The sequence below is a fragment of the Pelecanus crispus genome, chromosome 4 (genome assembly GCF_030463565.1).
Source record: "Pelecanus crispus isolate bPelCri1 chromosome 4, bPelCri1.pri, whole genome shotgun sequence".
NCBI classification, from domain to species: Eukaryota; Metazoa; Chordata; class Aves; order Pelecaniformes; family Pelecanidae; genus Pelecanus; species Pelecanus crispus.
The window spans coordinates 4,101,810-4,127,308 of NC_134646.1; the positions used below are offsets into that span (position 1 = coordinate 4,101,810).

The 25,499-nt window shown below is 40.2% G+C and overlaps 1 protein-coding gene across 20 annotated transcripts in view; it reads right to left on the reverse strand.

Annotated features, from left to right (window-relative positions):
• Window positions 1-25,499, reverse strand: part of CAMK2D (calcium/calmodulin dependent protein kinase II delta) — a 159,342-nt gene that overhangs the window by 60,614 nt on the left and 73,229 nt on the right. For all 20 annotated transcript variants that reach the window (XM_075709016.1, XM_075709010.1, XM_075709008.1 and 17 more), the window contains exon 4: window positions 1,741-1,795. In XM_075709016.1, coding sequence (XP_075565131.1) covers window positions 1,741-1,795 — 55 coding nt within the window. The remainder of the gene's footprint in view (window positions 1-1,740; window positions 1,796-25,499) is intronic.

Sequence of the window (25,499 nt, forward strand, 5' to 3'; positions counted from 1 at the left end):
AGACAGTATCTTTGGGTTAGGTATTAATTTTTATTGCAGAATACAGGCTTCTATTTGTTCTGTTACTATTGAGATACAGATACTGGCAGCTACAACTCTGAAGTTGTTCAAATGCCTTCTAGTTCACATTGCGATCGCAATCTCCCGAGATATATCTGGCATTATATATTCAATTTAAGGCAGAAGTGGACTAACTGCAATTACAGTAGGCCATAGTTTCTAATAGTACAGTAGTACAACAAAGAAATAAAAATGCCACCAGTTTATAAAAGGGATATTGTCCTTAGAACTAAGAATTCTGCATGCACTTTTTGGAAATGGTCAGGATTAAGAAGTTTCTTCCAAATCCACATAGAAAGATTTCCTTTGTAGCCCTTAAAAAAAAAAAAAAAAGGCAGAACAAAACCCAGTGCATGTCAGAGAACAAGTATGCATGCTGTGCCCTAGAGCCATTTACAAGCCCACGATCAGAGCACTTACCTGGGATAGATAACATACCAGATATAAGTTCCTGTTGAGCCCAGTTAGGATTTGAGTACTGAACCCTAAATGCCTTCACTGCAGACGGACTATTTAATATTTTTGTATTGCTAGTCTGAAATCTAGTCTTGAAGAAGACTTCACAGATTTCTTTAAAAAAATTAAGTCAGAAAATAAACCAGAATGTAACCTGAACATGAAAGCACACGATTGTGGAAAATCCAGGCTCTGACTTACCTATGCTGAATGCAAATATTTCAGTTTGTATGTTTAGAAATGAGCTATTTCACATTTCTGGGGGAAATAACGTGTTCGCATTCTAACCAGCAAAACCACGTTGGGCCTAAGAAAGCTCTCGGGGGCAGGGGGTGTTGTTTGTCAAAACCATAAACTGCCCTGGAAAAATTTGCAGTTGAAATAGATGATTTTACTTAAATCAGTCAGTTTTGCAAGACAATGCCTTATCGTTCATGTTTGCCCATACCCAGAACCAAAAGCAGTAACTTTTCAAGTGAGTGGAAAAGTTTGCCTGTCCCAGGGAAGAATGAAGAACATCAGTGTCCCTTTTTAAGCTGAGTCTGAGACACATAGTTCATGTTGTCACCATCCCTTCTTCCACTCAACAGCCTTATCTATTAGAAACAAGCTCCACATAGGCACAGTCGCTACATGAACAGCTCACAGGACAGAAATTCCTGAAGCAAAATGGGAAATAAGAAGGAAACTTCCTTTCTATGTGCTGGGCATTTTCCATTCTGAATGGTGTCAAAATGAAACATTCTATATATATGGGTAAGATGAATCGGGAATAAAATACCAAAAGAGCCTTTCCCTTGAGGAAACTCAGGCTTACCTTTTGATCCAGCATTTCTGAGGAGAAACTATTCTTCCACACGTTTTTTTTATGTTTCCTTTACAGACAACTGGCTTGCAGCAAATTATTTTTTCCGAGTCAGATGTTTGCTTAGCTTTGGCAGATATCATGCAACTTACATACCTACATTTCATATTAAAATCCACTTCAACAGTGGCCCTACTTATTCAAAGTTTTTAATATGGAATTCTTACAGTGACACTTACAAATCAGATCTTGCACATGCAAATGACCAAATATATTACTGTCCTTCCAGTTCTGTTTACATCTATCTGTCCAGCTCATTGCACCAGAACCATAGATTTATCTTGAGAGCTTTTATTTCCATCTAGAAGTTTGAATACCACATCCCCAACATGCTAAACATATGCAAAACACATACTTACAAGTCAAAGACTAAGTAATGGAATCCTTCTTCTGATATGCTGTCATGAAGCCGCACTATTGAAAGGGGGAAAAAAAGATAAACACCAGTCATCTTTTTCATGTCTTTAATGTCTGTCTTTGATTTTGGGGGAGAAGGGAGGATTAGAATTTTACTGTAGATCTTGTATTGCGTCTGTGTGCATTCTCATCTGTTTTGTTTTGGTTTTTTTTTAATTCTCTACCCTCAGAATCATCTTTTTCATAAAGCGAGATAAACAAAGAAACCAAAAGCCTGTATCTGCAGCTCACTGTACAGTTCTTTTTAAAGGAGCTCTGCTTTTGCTATGCCACAGGGGAACGCTGCAGTCATTTCCTACCACCTCCTGCACGTATGGGCACTTACACACACACTGCACCTTGCCTTTGCCCTTCCTGCTGAATCATGACTAAACAAGTACCAAAAGCACAGTCAGACTTCATCTTAATATATTGTATTAATATGATTCAACTCTTTTTCCTGGGCAGAACCTCCGATCAGTCTTTTAAATAGCACAGGCAGGAGTCCCTCGACACTGGACTTTTATTATCCTAAACCAGTATTCTTAATGTCACACAACTATTTTCTCAGCAGTATTACATCTTAGAAGTTGTAAACAAAACAAGATGGGGAAAAAAAAGCCACAATTAATCATAGATTTCAGCAGAATAACAAACTTCAAGGGCTATGTTAATAAATTCCATAACCAGACAATAGCTGCTGATTTTGAAAGAGAAGGCATCATTGCGAACTAAAAGCATTTGACTATACTAAAATAAACGGGGTCGAAAAGGGAGCAAGCTATATTCCTGCTCATATTTCTATTACACATATATTTTTCTTCTCTCTAATCTTCTTACCTGCCATCCACTTCAACCATATGAATGGTGAAGAGTTGCAAAGAGATAAATCTGCTGGCAGACTGGTGCCCACCAATCTACGCTGAATTTCCAAAGTGGCGGCCAACACCACAGTGGAAAAACTAAAGCGAAGGGACCGGGACTACCCACCACCCGGCTGCGGGTGCTCAGCCAGACCTACGGACAGCAAGGGTGGGCAGGAAGGGAAAAGGAGCGAGTGCTTGGGGCTGTGACAGCTCGGCAAGGTAACTGCCTCTCGTTAAATCACCGTGAAGAGCGATTTCTGGAAAGACGTAAGGTGCATGAGCGGACCTGCCAGAAGCCAAAGGATGGGATGTCTAGAAAATAGTCACCAGCCTTTCCAGTGCTTGTCACAGCTGACGTACTTACAGCATCCTAATGCTTAAAAGGCCATGTCATGTTTACATACACCTACATATCCCCATCTAAAGTTTTCCCCGAAAATGCACTAATCAGCTGTGGAACTTTCATCCTGGATTTTAAGAATTCAAATTGCATCATGGTAGAACTGTGAATTAAGTCCCGCGGTTTCTCTTAATTACTTTAAATGAAACGGCAATTTCCAAAGCTAATTTTCGCACAATACATGAAGCTTTGTCAGTAGTTTGATCCAAATCATTATCACTTACAGAACCAAATAAAAAAATCAGGTACCCTAAAACTGCTTCATGTTCAAAACTGAGCTGATGAAGAAAGTGTAAAAGAAAAGGATTTTCAGATTTCCCCAGATGGTAGCTTTATGTATTAATCATTTTTTATATACTACATGACATTAAAAAAAAAAAAATCAAATAAACATGACTTTTTTACTCAATAATATTTAGCCCAGGGAAACATCTTGTGTTTACACAATACTGAAGAGAAAACCAGCTCTTGGCTGACTCACTGCCCAGAGCTCGTGATGATTCAGAAGAGCCAAGTAGGTCTAAATCAGAATTTGTGGTTTTGGCTGGCTCTATATTCTGGATTTGTCTAAGTTTTTACAAAGTGCACGCTTTGAGCATAAAAGACCGAGGTAATACACTGCTGCTGTGGTAAAACATATGCTATTTATAGACATTAGAGGGACGTATAGTTTAGGATGTCAGAATCAAAGAGTGAAACTATCAAATAGTATAAAATGTAACTGATTAAAAAACTACAGCACACTGAAAAAGTGTAAGAACAATTAATCAAATAATAAGAGTGTAGCAACAGCAAGAAATAGGAGTCTTCCAGATCTTTGTACTAGTGCATTTTCAATGTCTCCTGAAGGAATTAAAGATACGTTAGTTATCCATGTCTTTAGTTATCCATGTCTTTTAAAAAAAAACCAAAACAAAACCACAAAACAAACCAAAACATCCCAACAAAACAAAATCAACTTTCTTTCTGGTTGCGCTCTTTGGGTTGAGATTTCAATACCCCCAAATATCTGGTCTTTAAAGCAAACCAGATGTGAGATGAGACACCAAGTACTAGCCTAGAACAGTATCCTGAAATTTCTAGCTCAGACCAGAGACCCCTAAAACATCTGGGTTTTGAGTACATTACTTGGTACAGTAGCATCAAAGATACTACTCATGAACGAGTGCTGAGGAATTAGCAATGGGATTTAGTACAGACCCTTGGGTATGGCACAGAGATGCAACACAACCCTAAAATAGTGAATTTTGGAGTGCAGCTAGTACATTTTGCATATGCCTCTCCAAAAAAGTTTAAAACTTTTTAAGATTTAATACATAGGAAATTATACCTTTTGATAGAAACTGCCCGTTCCTGAAATAGATTTGGAAGAACTCAAAGCATGGTTCTTCTGTGAACACTTTTTTTGGATTCAAAGCAGCATTCCTGTCCTCGCTGCTTGCTAACAGCATTATATTCAGACAGGCAGAAGCCTTCACATTCGATTTCCCATATCATGTACGGATATTGAGAACTACCAAATACTTCTGGTGAGGCAGAGTATTTGCTGCCAACTGCTTTCAAATTGCTCTGAAGCATGTAAAACATCCCAGATTTTTGAAACGTCTTTAGAGAATTGAAACAAAGTATTAAATCTTAAAATTTAGAAATGAAAGCCACCTTTAAAATACTACTTTGGTATTAAACCCAGACAGTCTTGGCTTGAGCTTGTGGCTACAAAACAGTCGACAGCCTATATTCATACGCGTACTTACTCGGTTTTTGTGGTTCACTCCTCCTACTGCTCCAGCGTGGATTTGCTAGCAACTAGCTGAAGCAAAGGACTGTATTCTTTAATTATCGCTGTATTGTTTAAACACAGAATGACTTCCTTACACACATGTATGAGAAAGTCATCTCCTAGGTCAGAATGAAGTCAACATGAACTTCGTTAAGGCAGTTTTAAAACTATGACCCTGAAGCGACAAAGTCGTAGGAGAAGAATAAGCTGCATTTCACTGCCTTTGGTTCAAGGCAGTACAAAACCCCTTTCTCCCTCTGTTTTTTTCTGTTATCTACCACTTGTACTGCTAGGAATATCTATAGAATCATAGAATGATAGAATCGTTTAGGTTGGAAAAGACCTTTAAGATCATCCAGTCCAACCATTAACCTACACTACCAAGTCTACTCTAAGCCAATCAAGGGTAGACCAGACTGAACCATGTCCCAGAGTGCCACCTCTGCCCGTTTTTTGAACACTTCCAGGGATGGGGACTCCCCCACCTCTCTGGGCAGCCTGTTCCAATGCTTGACCACCCTTTCCGTAAAGAAATTTTTCCTGATTTCCAACCTAAACCTCCCCTGGCGCAGCTTAAGCCCATTTCCTCTCATCCTATCGCGAACTACTTGGGAGAAGAGACCAACACCCACCTCGCTACAACCTCCTTTCATGTAGTTGTAGAGAGCGATCAGGTCTCCCCTATTTATATTTAAGCCTGCGATAAATACTTCATATTTATACAGACTACAATGGACACACTATTACAGCTATTACATTTAGGTATCAGCAGCTCCATACAGAACAGTAGCTTATTCCTACTGCGTCAGAGAAGATAAATACCTTGCCCACCACCACACAGCATATCAAAACTACAGCCACGAGTACAAATTTCATCTTGGGTAGAGGCATCTGTCGTACCCCTGTTACGAAGCAGACCAGCACGGCACCATGTGAAGGGGCTTCTAGAGCTTCGCTGCCTGCCTGAAACGGGAGGTGCTGTCGCTTTGTCACATCCTTTTCTAGAAGAGGGCTTCTCTGTTCCGTGCCACCGCAGAACTGTAGCTCCCTTCTGACTAGAAAAGGATTGCGATTTGAGATGATGGATGATGTTTTTTCTCAGTCTAGTGAGGCTATTTCCTTATCAGTCAAACTCTAGTCCGACATGTCCATGGGGATATCTTCTTCAAGGATCACATTCTTTCTTTTTCTTTCTTCCCAAATGTCTGAATCATAGAAGTGAGACGGGACAAATCCTTTTCTCAATTAGGATCACATGCCCCGATTGTGTCTGAAAAGGAAAACAGGCTGAGGCAGCCAGGGAAGATCAAATCTGCCTTTTGGCAAGTGCTAACGTTGGCTTCTTCGGTCAGTTCAGAAACAGTTTTATGTCAGTAAATCTGCTAGGTGAAAATCCCAAATAAGCATGGGCAAAGGAGAAGAACCTGCGGAGAAGGCAAGACAGCCTGACAATCCGGAGCAAAGGGTGCACGACAGCGGAGAGGCAAGCCCAGCACGGCCCAGACTTTGCTACTGCATTCTTCCCGCAACTCGGCTTTTCACTGGGAAAGACAAGGGATGTCGTGATGACAATTTGAGAGGCTATTCACAAACTTTAAAGTGATTCACTACAAAAAGTATTCGTGTATTCACTGCAAGCATATATAGTTCTTGACACACAGGTATCAGGCAGGATTCAGGCACGACAAACCAAAAGGCAGCAATTACAAAGATTATTCATCCAGTATAGGAGCTCTCATCAGTAACCCACACCGTGATTCCTATTTCTCCCGAGACGCAAAAAGCATTCATCAGTAGAAATAGTTCCATTTATCTTTTTTGAAAAGATTACTGTTAGACCTAATCATTATTAATTGGAGTTGTTTCACGAGTGCTGTCATGAACAAACACATAATACGGCGGAAAGGACACGAGTAATTATGTTTTCCCTCCTGCCTGCTGCAGCATGATGGTCACTCCCCTCCAGTGGGTTACAGAGAAGGTGTTTAACAACCTTTGACGACAAAGTCATTGCTCTTTGGCAAACGACTTGAAACGCCCGAGAGGAATCCAGGGAGCACACAGCTCTTTCTTTTGGAAAAATAGTGTAAGCCCACAAAAGAGCAGGAATATCCCTTTGGCTTCAGCACTGATTTTCATCTGAAATACCTCCAATCACCACTCTGTGACAATCATTATAATCATTTAAGGGAGAACTCCTATTAGCTTTATTAGCTTTGTATTCAGCCATTAGTGTGGGCAAGCTCCAATCAGATTGAAAAGTAAAATGATCTCCTTTATTTGACTTTTTGTGCTGAACTACAGTAGTTTGTGTCTATTCTGCAGAAAACAGCTCGATATAATGGTCAAGCAACCTTATTATCTCCTTTCTCAATTTCTGATTTTAAAGAAAAATTATTAAAATAATAGTATTCCACATACTTTCAATGAAAATAAAATTCTTGCAGGTAAGAAGACAAGTCAAACAGTAGATAAAGCCAGATAAAAATTCTTCAGGATGAAGATATCTAATCATATCTAAAACTATTGCCTAAAATATTTATTTTTGTGAAACTGCTGAAGTGATAATGTTGATACATTTTCTATCTGAATTAATTGGCATTACAAAGACAAAATATTTGAGAAGACTGAACTTCAAACAGAAGTTACAGTCCATGGCCAGTACCGCAGCTGCACAAATGGGCATGGAGGTGTCAAACTGCCAGAGTGCCGCTCATTAGGGAAGACTCTTTCCATGCAATCCCATTCATCGTGTTTATTAACAGAGCATGGAAAGGGATAACGTAGTTAACGGTAATGTAGTTAAAAGACATTCAGTTTCCCTTTGGTGCTAAAGATTAAGATTCATGGACACCCAGAAGCATTAATACTGTAACTCTGTGAAGCTCGATGTCTCAAATTAGTGCACTGTTAGGAAGTTACAGGGGTCATTCGTCAGTAGTACAGGTTTAAAGCGGGTGTGAAAGTCACAAAAGCATGTGACGTATTGGCTGAAATAGGCAAATTAATTTCTTCAAGTTCCTGCCTTCCTGCTAGAAGAGCAAAAAAGGAACAGATGTGGTTTCCCTTCACGTTCACTACTAGAAGTGTATTAAAGTATTTATGCAGATCTTATGCAGATCACTCTTATTAGGGGAAAAAAACTTTTAAAAATGAACTTAATTACTTAATGGAAGGAACTTAATGGAATGACTTAATTTAATCTTGGGTTTTCTGTGTATTGGCATCTGCCTGCCACTGGGTATGGGATAAGCTGTTGCATTTGAAAACAAAGAGGTAAAACAAAACCTGAAAAAAAATCAGTCACTGAAAAGGTATCACCAGATATGTTTTTCGGTAATAAATGAACCACTCAATTTTCTACTTCAAAACGCTTGTCTGTAAGCATTTTCTGCTCTCTCGCCTCTGACAAAGAATGCCTCGTGCTCAGCAGAACTGTTTGGCTGAGAAGATGATCTGCAGTGGCTTAGCACTGTCAGGACTCAGATCTTCCTGCAAAGTCACCCTTTGTCATCTTTTCCTATTCCGCTAAATAAACCAAGGTGACAAGGGAAGAGAAATAAAGCTACTGCTAGAACTTCGTCAGAAGCTCACATGGATGCCAGTGCAGAAGTCATTACAGCAGTGCCAAGAACTGAGACCAAAGTCAAAATTCACCCTATAGCTTTTAGTCTAGATCCCAAGCTAAACATGATAAACGCAAAAGCGCATATGGGAGCGGAGCTGCTGATGCAAAAGCTTGCGAACCGTTGCTCAGGAGCGCTGCTGTTTGCACTGATCAGACATCTGCTTCCTTCAAAAAAAAAAAAACATCTTCACTGCAACCTCATTCTCTATACCTCAGTGCTCCACATTTTTCCATCACCGTCTCTACTTCCTCTCTTCATGCATGGTATAAATAACCTCTGCTGGGCAACCAAACTCCTCAAGTCAGTGGCGCATAACACAGTCACGACTATAGCCTCCAGGCATTAATCTCAATACAAAACAACCCTGCTAAAGTCTACGCTGTAGTTACTGCTCTGGCTTCAGCTCCTGTTTTGTGCAGCTTAGGTACTTCTCTGAAAGCAACCAATTATAAATATAAGTCAAACCTAGTAAGAAAGCTGGATAAATACGCAGGTGCTCGGCACTGAATCTGCGTTACCATTAAGAGACCAAGGCCCAGGGTCTACGTCGGGTAGTGAAAGCTCATCTATGACCGCAGAAGAGACCGTGCAGACATCGGCCTGTACGGCGTGAAACAGTGGGCAGCTGTGTGGAGCAGAGGTCCTCCGGCATCTGCCGAGCCACACGATGAGGGATGCCCAAGCCACAGAGCAGCACTTGGCTCTTGCCGTGGGTGACGAGCAATGCTCCTCAATGTGCAGGGAAGTGTCCTTTGCCCCATTTTAGGGGCTCAGAGTTAGAAATTTGGGCAGTACCGTTAAAGCTGAGATTGCTCCTTACGCATATACTTCCTCATATTCAATACTATTCTTCTGAGACCATGAAAGCCTGGGGCCCTCTATGATAAAGCTGCTCAGTTACACCAGAAAGAACTTTGCAAATATTAATAAGAGCCATTACCTAACAATCTGAAATATTTAGAGGCTAATCTAGTAAGATTAGTACAGTAGCAATGCTCAAGGGCAGCCGATTTCTGAAAGACATTAAACACAGAGTAATGCTTTGCGTATCTAAGAAAATAATCCTCCCACATGCTGTTAAATACACAAGCGGTATACTGTAATACTTACTATCATTAAATGACTTTATGCAAGTCAGCAGTGCTGTGTATGCTATTAACATTCAGCAACAGTGAATCATAACTATATAGCTTCCAAATTCATTCAAAAGATAAACAACTTTTTATTACAGTGCAAATTCATGGTTATTTAGGGTCAACAAGTTGAGAAAAAAATCCTATTAATCTGCATCTGTACTGGTATAATGAAAAATGATGGGAAAAATAATTAGGCAATTTAATATTTGGAAAGACTGCATTTGTCCCCAAGGCACCGTAACAGTAAGCGTTAACTAGTATGAACAAAACGCCATATATTCTAAAAACACTCATTTGTGACCAAAACCCTCCCCCATCAAGGCCCTCGCACAATAAACTTCTGTATTCTGATTAAATGCCAGGAATATTTACATCCACTGCCTTCATTAAAACCCCTCAAGTCTAATGCATGCTTGGAAGTCAGTTTGCCAAACTGTTAACTTTGGTAGAAGATTCTTGCTAGACGGAAAATAAAAAATTATTTGCCAAAGTAGATAAAAGACCAAATTTTGAAGCGAAACTAAGTACATCGAGGTACTGATGTCAAAGCAGATGGCCTCAAATTACCAACTTTTTTGTCATGATGAGCCTCTTGCTTCATTCCTGCTGGATGAAGACTGAGTTTGAACAGGTCATCAATACATTGTAAGATACATGGTGTGGGAAATGCCAAGGAGAGAGAAAAAAAGAAAGAATGCTTTAGAAAAAGCATGTTTTGTGATCAGAGGAGGCTCATTGACCTCCTAAATGCCCTAAAAAAAGCCAAGCAGTTTCTCAAGCCTTAACCAGTGATGTGTAACCACAGACCCTCAGGTCCAGCTTCTACACGTGCTTCAGGCACTAAGTATTAACAAACGAAACTTAATTTAAGGCAGAAATGGATTCAGCCTAAACATCAGAGATCTAAATGCTAAAAATTAAACATCCCAAATAAAATTAACTTGTTAAAAAAAAAAAAAAAAAAAAGTAAACAGGTATTCCAAAACATACCATTCTGCATTAGTAGTCTCCAGGGAGGGTAGTTGTAATAACTCCGACACTTTTTTCTCTAACCGACAGATTTTTGTTGCTTTTCAGTGCACCATAACACAGGTGTGTGCGCGTTATGTGTGCACACACGCAGAAGAAGAGTACTCTGGAATCATATCCTATATCCTTGAAGTTACAGGGAACAGCTGGAATTACACACCTTTAATTATTCATATATGAAAATTGTGTATAGTTGTTTAAAAAAAGAACAGAGTATTAAAATGTACACCTGTATCTTTATGTCTTCATTTAATCTATCATCATGTCATTTACTTGAAATCCTGTATTTTAGGTTGAGCTAATTCCCCTTTGCAGCTAAAGCCCTGATTTTGTAAGTTTAACAAGATTTTTTACAACGCAACAAAAAGCCTTACAAATGTCATCAGATTAAGCCTTATGAGGACAGCTGCATGGATTAAAAGAAAGTCTGACACAAATTTTTGCTAAGGCAAACGGATGTCTCAGCTGGCAGCGTTGATGCTTTAAGCATTAATATTTTTTAACCATTTTAGCATTCATCAGAACATCTAAGAAGAGGAATAATGACAACGTACACAAGAATTTCACGGAGTGTTAACTAATAAAAGGACAAGCTGTGACATAGAGATGTTATATTAATTAAAACTAACAGGTTTGGAAAACCACACAGCCCTCCCTTAATGGAGGGAATGTAATTTGCTTAATTTTTCTAAACGTAGGGCCTAGTTCTCATGTTAAAGCAAGTCGTCTTTATAGACCAGCGATGGCGAAATTGCCACCATGGTTGGGCAGCTCAGCGATTGCCAAGATTCATTATGAAGTGACGTACAGAATTTTAGCAATTCAAGAAACTGAAGTGATGGAAAAGATCAAATGAAAAACTGAATGAAATCTGCTCAACGGCCAGAATCTAACATCCTAATTAAACAAGCAAAAGAGTCTATTAATCCCTGCTGGAAAGATACAGTTCTGTATCTTTTTGATAGATACTTTTGCCAAATGTAAATGCGGTAGAAGAAAGCTTTCAGCTAGACTCTGGATGCATCACAAGAAAATAAAACCTCAGACAGAATGGCCCAATCGTCAAAATTTCGTCAAAGGCCATGTCCCGTTTAATATTTACAGTGCTGGCCAACATTAAAAACAGCTCTATATAAATCATAGGTAGGACCTACATGTCTACAAAATTGGATATTGGGGGATCGTAATCATTGGGCAGGACACAGCCTCCCTTCTTGGCTTTCCTCTCTTAAAACACATTAAACACAGAAATAGAAACAATTTATATAATGACCACTCAGAGAAATATGTTTGTTTATTTTTTAAATGCTCCCCTTTCATGAGGATGAGGCCCCAAGGTATTTAAAGGCATCAGCTTATGAAAACAAAGTCACTCTACTTTAAATATTTTAAACAAGAAGGAAAGCAGAAAATTGTAATCCTGTAGCACGACTCAAGATGTACCACAAAAAAAAAAAAAAGCCACCTTCTCTGCTAGAACATCTCATAAAGGAGCAAGGCATGCACCAAGCAGCTTTAGACAATGTTTTCAAAGTAATTAGCACTGTATTTAAGGCACCTTTAGTAACAATCACATTCAGAAAACCTAGGCCAAATTCTTTCAAGTCAGTTGCAGCAAATACTTAGCTAGATTTCCTAAAACTTTTCATTTTTAGCTTTTTTTCAATTTTAAAAGCTTATTCGTTAGTTTATCAGAGTAAAGACCATCAAGTAAAACCGAAAGGGGATGCCTGTGTATTCAAGGTAAGTTAGTAAAAGTCTTAATTTGGAAGTTGATGAGCACTGTGATAGCTTACAGAAGTAAGATAAAAGATGATCTTTACTGATATTTATGTCAGATATTGATTTTTTTTTTTAATAACTGAGCAATAATGCAATTCTTGCATGCAATTTGAATTCAGTGACTGCTCCTATATAACCATCCTAACAAAGAGTATTTGTAATTAATCTGAACTATTGATTTGACCAAGGGGAATACTGAAAGCATAATATTTATATACACAATCATTGTTTTTTGGTCTCCCAATGCTTTAGGAGAACAAGGGCCTTAAAATTTTAAAACAGGTCATTCTGGCAGCTGGAGATAACTAAAGCATGAAGCTATTCTCCCCACGATTATCTTTCAGCCTATTATACCACATGTACTTTGTAACACTAGGGAAATGCAGCAGGGTTGAAGAACCAGCTCTATAGTCTGATGAATATATTAAATGCACTGCAAATTGCCATCTTGCTGTTAGAAATTGCATGCAAATTTACCCTAATTAAATTAGTGAAGCTACAATTAACATTACGCACCCCTCTCTCTCCGAAGGCTGACTGAAAACCTGGCATTCCTGCCCACTTCTTCTACCCAAGATACACAAAATCTTTCATTTTACTAATAACACTAAAAAAGAATTTTCAGTCTACAAAAATGAAAAAAAAAAAAAAAAAAAAAAAATCCCAACCCAAAACCCAATAGTGATTTAAAATACAAACATTCATTTAGTTGAAGCAAGTATTTTCAGATTTTTGACAAAACAGACGTTTCCTCTGTAAAGCAGATATATTATGGAGAAAAAAAAAAGAAACTGAAAAATTTTCTTGAACCCATTTAGAAGAGGGTCCCAGTCACTTTGGTGGAATACAGTCAATAAACTTTGGTAAAGATGATGTTTGTAAATGAACTACACTCATGAGGAATTTAATAAATGATCATGTAATGTCACAAAGAGCAAGCTGGTCTTTTGCTATTTAATGGAATGCAAACCTTAATTACTAAGGATTTCATTTCCCCCCAGCTGTGATAAAAGTGGCCATAGAAAGTATTCCGCTTCATTGTACCACGGCACTTAACCACTTTAAGAACCTGACTAGAACAAAAATCTGTAACAAATATGCTCGTACAAATAAAGAAACTCATGTAAACATTTGCAGAAGTCCTTTCCATATGGACTGCATCTGTTGGGGGGGGGGGGGAAAAATTGCATGCAAACTCATTTTTCCTGTTGTACTTTTATATTCTAGTATTCCAGTGGGTTCCAGAGCTAACAGAGCCTTTGGACAACTGGTGACACCCCCCTGCCACCCCCATCCTGTTTACACAGTCACACAAGGCTGTGGCTTTGCAGCGAGCCAAAGGAGGTGACAACTCGGATGTTCACATCTTTGAAAACCCCCTAAAGTCACTCAGAAGCACATATATACAACTGCAGTTTGACCCGCTATCTTCATAAAAAATGGTCTCTCCTCTGACTTCTGTATAAACCAGCTCACAACGACCACAGGTCAATAAGCCTATTAAACAATCTTCCACAGTAGCTTCTAATGTAAGTGACAATCATGCACACAGATATGTGTTTTTATATCACATTATTCATCCTAGACATAAAAAACTCCTTTGCATATTGGCTTTTTAAAGTAAATAAGGAAGACTAATTATCCCTACAGAAACAAATCCCTGACACTTGTGATCAAGGAATCCGGGCAGATTTCATTTCCAGCTATAACGAAGAACTGGAAACGTATTTCCATGAGGCTAAACTTGGGAGACTTTCCATTTCCTGCAATACTTCCCAAACAAGAACATGCTTTTGGAGAGGAAAACAAAACAAAACAGATTTTACTGCTAAAACATTACTGCGTTAGGGGACAGAAAACACAAGTGCACTGGAATTGCCTCATTCAACTCCCAGTGACATCCCACTGCCAGCTGTGGAGTGTGAACGAGGGGAAAAAAAACCTCTGGAGGCTGCTGATCTGGGGAAGCTGGACTCCGAGCTTTGCTCCCCTCGGCCAAGAAGCTGGTCCCTGAGCCCAGCATGAAGCATCCCCTTCCAGCATCAAGGAAGCGTCGGAGCAAATGCTCTGTAATGGACCCATTTCCAGGCACGGACTGTGGGCTTCTGACCTCAGCATTATGCATGGGGGGAGAAAGGAAAACCTCGCAGGACCTGCTGCCTGACATCCACGTGGAACCGCTCCCCAACCGATGTCCGAAATGAAAACACGCTGGGATCCTTCTCCCCTTCAGTCAAGGCAAATCTCTGAGCCGAGGAAGCAACAGACAAACCACACGCCGCTTTGAACGGGAAGGCTGTGTCTAATCCTTGGGAACAAATGACTTCTGAGATTTAAGAAGTTAAGCAGGTAACGGCACAATGTGCGAGGAACACTCCTCTTGCTCTTCACTGCTGTGGGGACGAGGGTACAAAGGGCCTCCTAAGCTCCGGCCTTAAATATGCGTTAATACATGTTAGACACTGTGCACAAAGTGGGCTGAATGTCGTTTTTCAATATATACATATATATGTCAAAATTATCATTACTGTCATGTTGATTTCCTGAAAATACAGAAGTTCAGAAAAAGCTGCTACTCTGCTTTGCTTCTCCACAAAAATTGCACTTCAGACCTTGTAAACAGTAAGTAACTATAAAGTTCATTTTACCTCAAGCTGGAATAAATAACCTTTGAAACAGAAACTTGAATATTCCTCTTATTACAAAATACAAACGGATTACAGAGAGACAATAGACACCCCAACGTTATTTTAGCTCCCCTGGTTTTCCCAGTGGGAGGACAGTCTACCCTTAATTGGTTTAGTGTGGACTTGGTAATGTTAGGTTAATGGTTGGACTGGATGATCTTAAAGGTCTTTTCCAACCTAAACGATCCGATGATTCTGTGATTCTATGACAGAGGCCGAAGCAAGAGCCGCCTGCTCCCCAGGCAGGAACGCACCGGCCCTGCTGCTGGGTGGCATCGCCCCTGTTACCCCCATCAGCCAGGAAGATAAATTAAAATTGCCCCATCCTATTTGCTTCATAAACAAATCCAAACCTTAGTTCTGACCAAAAAAAAAAAAAAAAAGGATTTAGTTGGTTTCCTGTATTTTCTTTTTGGCCTTTAAAGCTTTAACTTATTTTCAGATAAAGTTGTCTTGGGGAATACTTGCCGTCCCTCTCAGTGGGAAGATGACAACAGAATATACAAAGAAACTTTGTTTTCCCTTATTTCTAACTGGAGACTGTAGAGTGAGTATTACAAATGCTACTTATTAAGACCTTTGTCTACAAGAAAAAAAATGCTCTGGTTTATGTCATTATGTTGGCACAAACCCAAAGTTTATACTCTCTTAATTCAGCTTAAAACAAAGTATCAGCTAATTTAAGCTGAAAAAATTTCCCAGTTTACAGAACAGTAGATGGCCACAAAAAAATAGCTACATCAGTCTGAAAACAGATCAGCTTTTGATTAATTTGGGGCAGCTTTTATATGCAGATAGACCTAAAATTCTACTCCCTACGTGGTAAGTTTAACATGAAGTATCATTGTGCTAGAAGTGTTACATCAAATGTTAGCTCCTACAGCCAGTCCCTCATGAAAGATTAAACATATTTAATCATTATCTTTGTGGAGAACAGAAATCAGTGTGACCTTGAAATATTCCAGATTTGCAATGAAGACCATGCATTGTATCATTATCTTTTCTTTAAGACAGGGAAGTTTACAGCACATGAATTATGTTATAAATATAGTCACACTTTTTAGTCAAGTGGTTATAAAGATTAGACAAACAGATCTGAGCTCATTTTCTGAAGACCTACACACAACTAGCTTTATGCAGTATGACCACCAACAGTGCACACCGATTCACTTAATCACAACAGGTACCACACTTTCGAGGGCATCTGGAATTTCATGACTATTTATTTAGTTTGGTAACAAGGCAACCGAATCGCTTATCCTCTACTCCAGGCACTAAGACAGACTCTAGGCACTTTTGATTGCAATACTAAATATCAGAATATGGCATTAAAATGGTGGTATGACCGTTTTCCCAAAATAAAACCATAACTGGGGGGGGGGGGGGGGGGGGAGGAGCTAAGACACCAAGTCAACTTTCTCTCTAAATTATGTCTTGATTATGCTGTGTATTATTGTAATGCGCAGTAGTCCTCGGAGATCAGAAAACGCTGTATTCTGAAGAGATGGCAGCATTTGCAGGTCATGGACCTCCTCCAGCAAAAACGTTAGTTCTAGGACGATAAAGTCAACTGCATGGAAGAGACCTGCACTGCTACTAAAATACATACAAGCTTTCCTTTCCTTAGGAAGCTCTTGACCTGCCATTACTGGAGACCAGGGAAGTATTCAGGGGAAATATGGCTACATGCATCTCCACAGCCTTTCGGGGCCTCCACAGCTGCTATCAGACACCAGCCAGACCGGGTTTTGACCCGATCCAACGCAGCCGTTCCTACACATCTCATGTGAGCAAAGGACCAAACGCAAACAGAACGCTCCCACCTTTTCAGGTTTTGCAATGTTAGTATATCTTGCTGCAAACATTTTCTTGCAGTTTACGCCTACTTGGCTAAATCTTTCAGTTCTGTGGACTGTTTCATCACATAGTTATATATGGCTATACTTTTTCTTGGCAGATGATGAAGCCTGTCTAAACATTTCTGTAAGACGGCCTTTTCATTCACAAAATGTGAATTAAAATAATCTCTTCCAAGTGAACCAAGGCAAAAGGAAACATCTTTTTGCCCTAATATCATTTCACATTCTATATTTTGGGGAATTAACCTATTACTTTCTTATGTTGCCACTGTAAATTTAGTCTCTCTCTGCTTTTATCTGCTAGCTTTTTTTTATATCTGTGCATGAAAATAAGGCTAAAGCCACTGTCATAGGATCGGGTCCCCAAATTTTGTGTTAACAGCTTTGAGGAAAAAGACCTGAAATGGACGCAACAGACCTAAAACATAATTATAATCACATCTCTGTCCTTGGTGTCCTCTTTCACAAACATCAGCCCTGAATATGAGCAATACGATCAACCCGGAGATCAGCTCCATGCATGCCACTGCAGCATCGCATACCATTGCAGTTTGCGGTATATAAAACTCAGATGTCCCTTCAGACTTGAGATTACCCATTCCTTATACCAGAACTTCTCTATGGTAGCAACAGGGGAAATGCAGGAACTACATTTTTTTCTTCCATCAGTTTCCTGAGGTAGCCGTAAGTATTGTGAAAAGAGCAATTACATAGGTTTTATTAGGACCTGCTTAGTTTCTCATGACAATATATTGGTTACTACGCAGTGAAAACTCCCTGAACGTATGCAGTCAGGGAGCAAACAGGCTCACGCTTCTTCGCTAAATATTAAAATAAAATGATACCATTAATTTATTCTGTTTTAACTGAGCATTGTCTGGCGTTGGTACACAAAGAGGCAATAGGCTACGGTAGGTGGAAGAGCTTACCTCCTCCGAACAAGCGGCCAGGCTTGAGCTTCCCGCAGAGCCAGCAGCACAGAAAGGGAGGCTTCTAGCTAACACTGACTAGTTCAAGACATTTCCAAAGATTATTGCCTTGCAGAAGGATTATCTGCTGCTACTTACCCCTCTCTTAGCAGGGCATGATTTAGCACACAACAGTTACAGATAAATAGTTTAATTTGTAATTGTTATAGTTACAGCATGTTTCCTAGGGCATGCCTTTACTGCAAATGGGAACATGGTGTAGAGGTATCCAAACCGACTTTAAACAAGCTGGTGTGTGCACCTCTCAGTTTAATTGTATCGGCATGATTTATTTAACCCGCTCTTCAACAGTAGCAAAACCAAAAAGCAACCCTAGGCATCTTTACACTATGCCACAGGTTACAGTGAAGATGCAAAGAAATCTGCTTCTTATACTCGCTACAGAGATGAGAAAGCAGACTGCCTGAAAAGTCTCAAGGAAAAAAAGAAAAATAACGTTACTAATTGGTCTCTTATTTCTAGCTATCTGTATGATGCTGCCGACATCCACACAGCATCAAAGGTAGTGCACAGAAATTTGCTGTAACCTAGATAACCAAATGCTTCTACAATTAATCAAGACAACATGTAAGCAGTAGAAGCTTTCAGTAACTTAACAGAGCGTAACACTGAGGGATTCAAAGTACTGTACCAAGACAGGGTGTTTCCATAATAATCCCACTCCATCTCTATCCACTGGGCTGGGCTCAAAACCATCTGTATTATTTTCTGAGTGAATGTGGCTTCCCCCTCTATCAATTAACTGTTACAGTAAGTCATGCTACCAGAACTGAAGACAACTATGAATTACTATCATTTTCCTAACGTGCAAGATTACAAGTGAATGATGATCCCAAATGATTCAAAGGGTTTGTTTTGCAAAAAGCAGGGAATGCCTATTAACTTAATAGATGACAAACTTGAGGCTTATGATGAGAAACCGCCATTGTCTTTTAATCACAGTCTCACAATAAATGGAAATTAGAGAGTTTGTCCTGTCCCATGGGACCATTTGTAAGATTGTAATTAGCTCAGTGAAAACCCACATAAACTTGGATGGAAGAGAAGCTGCAACAGAGAGCTGGAAGCCAGTCTGTATTCACAAAACCAGACGACTAGTTGCAGCTGAAGCATCTCTCTAAGTATTCCTCTTATTTAGCACACCCAGTAACTCCCAAAATATATATCCTACAGAAGATAGCTGCAAGCCATTCAGCTGCAATTATGACTTTAGGTCATCAACCAATTCTTTCCCAGCAAGACTGCACAGCCAAATTCAACATAATCCTAGCAATAACACCAGCATTATTAGACCAAGTATAAATTGATGGAATCCAATTAAGTAACTCTCAAGGTCACCTGGTAAATAAACGCACAACAAATAAATGAATTAAAAAGCACTACTTGGATGATACAATTGCCGATACACGAGTGCTATTTACTGCTGTGCAGCACAAGAGCAGAAGCTGTGGATTTGATTACAATACAACACCAGAACATCTTCAATACACAAATATCAGGAGCAGAGTGCCATGCTTGGCCCAGTGCAGCTGTAATGAGAAGCTGGATGTATTTAAAGGAGACAGACATCCAGAGGACAAACTAAAATTAGAAGCACATTCCCATGGGCAGTCCATGAGAATACTAACACTCTGGTGAAGCCACTAAAAAAAGAACTGCCAAATTTGGAAGGTGACTGGGAGGGAGAGGTATCATTAAACCCCTATTAACTGGAAAAAAATCCTGGATCAGCAGTTTTGTGGGAGTAAGAAAGTCTTCAGTGTAGAAATCTGCAAAAAACAGATTGAACTGAGCAATTACACGATATTTATCCAGTGCCAATGATAGAGGTTAGTGGTATTTGCAGGGTACAAGCATTCACTCTGTGCTAGGTTGCAGCATGTGAATCCAGCCCAGAGACCAGTCCAGCTAGCATCCTTTGCTGTGCCACGGCTTTGACAGATACTTCCAGGAGCAGAGCAACACAACAGCCTCCCGTCATGATGAAAAGTGAATTTGTGACTTTTTAAAGGCAAACTCTGTGACTTTTTGAAGGCAAACGTTCGAAGGAGCGAGGAAAATCCTAAAGGATGCCTGAAATACTTGCTACAAGACAGGGGCTGGTTAGGGGGACGGCTGTCAGTCTGGAACTGATGGATTCCATCCCCTCACCCTCGAGCGCAAGGGGAAGATCAGCCAGACTGGCAGCAGCCACCGGCACTCCGCTGCCACGCAGGGGGACAGTCAAGGGTAACATCCCAGCAGAGCTACGGACATGCTAGGCTAAGCAGGCAGTCCTGAGTCCTGATGAGGACAGACCTGCAGCTACTTTAAAAAAAAAAAAGAAAAGATCATTTTGCTGTGGTAAGTAGTTTACAAGAGAACTCCTCTTCGGAAAACACAGATGTAGACAAGAATGTCTTCAAAATCTACAAGTTCTTGGTGATTTTTGTGAGGTGTACTGGCCAGCAGTCTCTAGCAGGCAGTTGCAGTCATCACTAAAATCACCACAGTTACCACAACCTGAGCAAGGAAAGAAACTGTACTATGGTTTGTCCTCTCTCAGGACTTCTCCAGAACATGACGCAGGGCTAATTTGTACTGTCATTTCTCATAAGGTGCATTTGCATAGAGTGAGAACACACCCTAGGTCTATGCTGCTAAATAAAGAAGAGCCATGGGCTGATGTTCAGCCAGCCTCCTAGTGCCACAGCTGTACGCAGTTTCTCTGTGCTTTGTTCATTACCTTCTATGTGAAATTTTACATTTTTAGTAAGTAACCAGATTTTCCATGTGCTGTTCTCAATATATAATATCCAAGATATTATAAAATCTCTTACTGAACGGGCATTCTATGGGTAGAGATGCAGAAGATGCATATGAAATGCAAAAAGCAAGAGGAAAAGGGCTGTCTGCACGTTACACTACACAGACAAGTTCAGCCTATAAAATGTACTTCTAAATGCATGCCTTGCAACCAACTAAAAACTGCACTCCAAGAAGTCAGGCCCTGTTTACAGATTTTAGTCAAATTACACTTTAATTAAGAATTTATGTCACAATATTTAAACATGAAAGCAGATGTATTTTTAAGAAAAGAACAAAAACATCCTAACAGGGATGCAGCTGTACTCACGAATATCCACTTTTCCTTCTAGTACCCTGTTTGCTGATCAGCAGGAAAGATTTTAGGGAACGAAACATTGCAAATGCCTTGCTCCTTGCCCTGAACTATTTTCTTCTGCAGCATCTTGCCCAGGAAAGCATCCTAAGAGCAGACTAATGCAATGCTCAGATCTAAAATTATGAGCATGAGAACAGACCATACCCTGAATTACATCGTATCTTTTGCCTTTGAAATAGCCTGTGACATTAAGTTTTTATTTCAGCCCGGTCTAAGTACTTACTAGGACAGCTCTATTTCTTGCTAGCTATTACTTCTCTCAGGCGCTCTCCAGCAGCCAGCCACCACGATGCTTAGAGGGCTACGGGTGGCACACGAAGAGGGGCTGCGTGGGCCGTAAGAAGGGAAGGCTGGGAACGCATCTCGCTCCTGCCAGCAGCTACCAGCGGGGAGGCTGCCGAGATGGCAGAGTCTTCTCCAGGGTGCAAATGGCAAAGCAAGAATCATAGGATCGTTTAGGTTGGAAAAGACCTTTAAGATCATCCAGTCCAACCATTAACCTACATTAATCTACATTACCAAGTCCACACTAAACCAGTTAAGGGTAGACTAGACTAAACCATGTCCCAGAGTGCCACATCTGCCCGTTTTTTGAACCCCTCCAGGGATGGTGACTCCACCACCTCTCTGGGCAGCCTGGTCCAATGCTTGACTACTCTTTCTGTGAAGAAATTTTTCCTAATATCCAACCTAAACCTCCCCTGGCGCAGCTTGAGCCCATTTCCTCTCGTCCTATCGCTAACTACATGGGAGAAGAGCCCAACACCCCCCTCCCTGCCCCCTCCTGTCAGGGAGCTGTAGAGAGCGACAAGGTCTCCCCTCAGCCTCCTCTTCTCCAGGCTGAACACCCCCAGCTCCCTCAGCCGCTCCTCGTAAGGCCTGTGCTCCAGACCCTTCCCCAGCTTAGAGGCAATAGACACATGCTGGAGTATGGAAAACCCCAGCTAGGCATAAAGACACTTTTATTTGTTTATTATTTATGTTGACAGAAAGGTGGTCAAACACTGGAGCGGGGCCCAGAGTGGCTGTGCAACCTCCTTCCCTGGAGATTCTCCAAACCCAGCAGGACAGGCCCTGAGTAACCTAATTTTACTGCCTATAGCTTGAGCAGGGGGTTGGGACTGGATAACCTCCAGAGATCCCTTCCAACCCGCATGATTCTATGATTTATGATGCTTTTTTTCAGGGGACAGGGTATGTAAGCAAAGCAAGATGTCTGGGCAGATAGGAGTAGCCCCGAGGATCGCCTCTCCTAATCAGCTTCTTGGGTTTGTATCATCTTTGGAAGAGGAGCAAAGACATTCCTAAGCTCCACAGCAAGCTCCCAAAGCCCCACTCCTGATTTATGATCGCTTAAGTCAAAAGGTGATCCATGGTCCAGTCAGGAGACCTTCCTTTCGCCTCTCGCCGCTTCCAGCTCAGATCCCCGCTTTCCCCCATTCCCTCAATCAAGTGCTTTCTCCCCCTCACTGGCTGTGCCACCCTTCCTTCTTTCCCTCTCTCTGCCCCCCCTCCATCTCCAAATTTTTCCTTTTCTGCCTGTCACAGGGAACTGAAGTTGAGACAGCAGAGAGGAGGGGTAAGGATGGGACTCAGCTCTGAGGCGGTACAAACAGCCAAACACTTTCTCCTTGGAGAGACCTTTTCCAGAAGTAAGCACGTACCGATTCCTCCCCCCGGCCTCCCTGCCGCTAAGGGTGACAGCCCACCCTCCCCGGCTTAGGATGCCAGACGCTCCAAATGGGCAGATTTAGGCTGCTGGGGAAACAAATGCTGCTCCAATGATAATTCTCCATTTTCTCTTGGGAAAGGGAACGGGCCGAGACAAAAACTGTCCCAGAGAGCAGGTTCAGCCCACAGCCACAAATGTCAAGGCTGCAGCTGGGTTTTTAATGGAAACTACTCGACAACAATTTTACCACCCGTACAGGAGTTGTACTAATGCCATCCAAACAGCGACAGCCATCCACGCTATCAAATATACTGTAACCTTTTTTCAGTTTGGTCATGTCCCCCCCCCGTCGTCCCCCACCCCCAACTCAAGTAAGAGGTTCACAGTATTTTTTTCTAGCATTTGGGTATTGATCCAAGAACCAGTGCAGAATTCACCTATTAAACTGTCAACAAGGTTGTCTGTACAAAGCAAAGGGAACAGAACTTACAATATCCCCTAAAAATGCTCTAAAAATGTCTGGGCTAGCTTTACTGAAAGAAAAAGCTTACTTTAGCTTAAGTAGTAGAGATCTATGTTTTTGGAGGAAAGGGTCCAGAGGAAAATTACATATTTGTGGTTTAGCTGGGAGTCATGATGTCTATCCGTATGCGTAACACGTGGTTGCAGATTCATAATAAACAAAGCTTTCAAACAAAAAAATATCTAAGTTCTCAAAGATTCATCTTGTGTGCCTAAAAAGAGAGCAATTCATTTTAATCTAGCTTATTTATATGATTCTTGAAGTCAGCAATGCAATTACGAAACTCTTCCTTCCAGAAAGCATATATAGAAAGTAAAACAGAGTAAGAGATCAAAATACAAATGGGAAGTGTGGCAGCCATCCTAGTAGTCACGCCCTGCAGCAGGTTCCTCAAGAGAGATATTTAAATTCCACTTCCCGTTTCTGTGGATTACTCTATTTTACATTTAAAATGACTGGCTACACAAGTCTTTTACATACTGTCTTTATGGAATGAAAAAATGTTCTGAAGGATCTGGACACACTATGAAAAGAATTTTCATGCATTTAAGAAAATGTACAAAACCAGCTATAAGCAGGCAAGGAAAATCCTTCAAGGTCTGGTTCACACTTAATTTATACTTTATCATTGCCTACTTTGGTGCGAATTAAGCATATACTTTCTGAGGCAAAAAATGACAAGATCTGTGGCAAATCTCAGTGAAACCTCATTTCCCTGGTATATTATGGATGTTGCTACAGTTATCAGGGATATTACAACCAGCAACGCTTCACTTGAGCTAGAACAATCTTGTCCTCCGTTAAAAGGAAAGAGAATTAACCTACTGTGGCAAAGAGCAGTGTCATTGTCTATACTAAAAGAGATTTTTATGCTCCACAGTAACCCAGAAGAGTAAAACCTAAAGATTCAATGCCACTTTTGGCGGAATAAAAGGATTATGCTGTAACCAAAACAGAGACAAAAGCTTTAACACCTAACAAAGCTGCCTTCACACTTCTTTGCTTTCACACTCAGACAGACCACATTATCTGACAATATGTTACATGTTGAAAATTACTGACACACTGATTAGCACTAAACAACTTACAGTTTTTCAACTTTTTTTTTTTTTTTAAATATTTCACTCACTGTTAGGGCTGCCAACAGCTCTACAGAAAGCCCTTTCCCCACCAAATTCTTCCAACATCAGAAGTGAAAACTTTCGGTCTCTTCATCTTAAACATCAACTATGCATTCACAACAACTTCGCCAACTAAAAGAAATCAAATGCACAGGAATAACGAAAGCTGCTGAGAATGACTGCAGAAAAACCAGTTGCGACAAAACCCATGATGTCCTCCTTGTGTGTTCTTGCCTGGTTCAGTCTCGTTACAGTACATTTAATTTTACAAATAGCTACCACAAAACCAGCTTCTGTATTCCGTTGCTGCACTTCACTATTCAGCTACACACTGTAGCCACAGCTGAGTTTAAACACCGAATCTGTTATTTTATAATCCTCATTAAATTGGCTTTTACATTAAGTATGAAATCATGTTATATCACTGGTTTATTTGGTTTCTTGATGTTTTATTTTAATTCTCTCAAGGACTATAGTTCACCTTATCACGGAAACAACAAATTTAATTAATTCAATAGAATGGATGAGATTTAAAATTGTTGAAATGATCGGCTCATCTAAGCAATAAAAATAATTAAAGGAAGCAAAATCTTCTACACGCATCAGTCCCACAAATTTCCGGTTTCTCTATGAGGTAAACAAAAGCTTTTTTTTTAATATATATGTATATATAAAAAAAACCCTATATATTTTTTTTATATACATAGATATAGTTAACATATTCCTGAGGACCATGTTTATTGAGCATAAATTTATATAGTTGAGGATTTCTTTGATTGTCACCGCATCAGGAAAAGAACTGTGTTATTACCTTTTAAGCCTGTATGAGTATATTTTTGATGTAAACACTGAAACCTGAAATTAAGCTCAGAAAAAATATTGTGCTAAAGAACTACATCCACCAAACCTGAACAGGCCTGATATTTATTCCATATTTGGTTTATACAGTGACTTAACTAATGCCAGCTGAGCTACTTCCGACTTTGCCCCTGTGAGTCAAAAGGAATACAGAAAGGATTTACTAAATCCACATTTGCTGTATATCAATAGTGTTTCTCTTCAGATTCTTGTGAATTTATGTGAAGT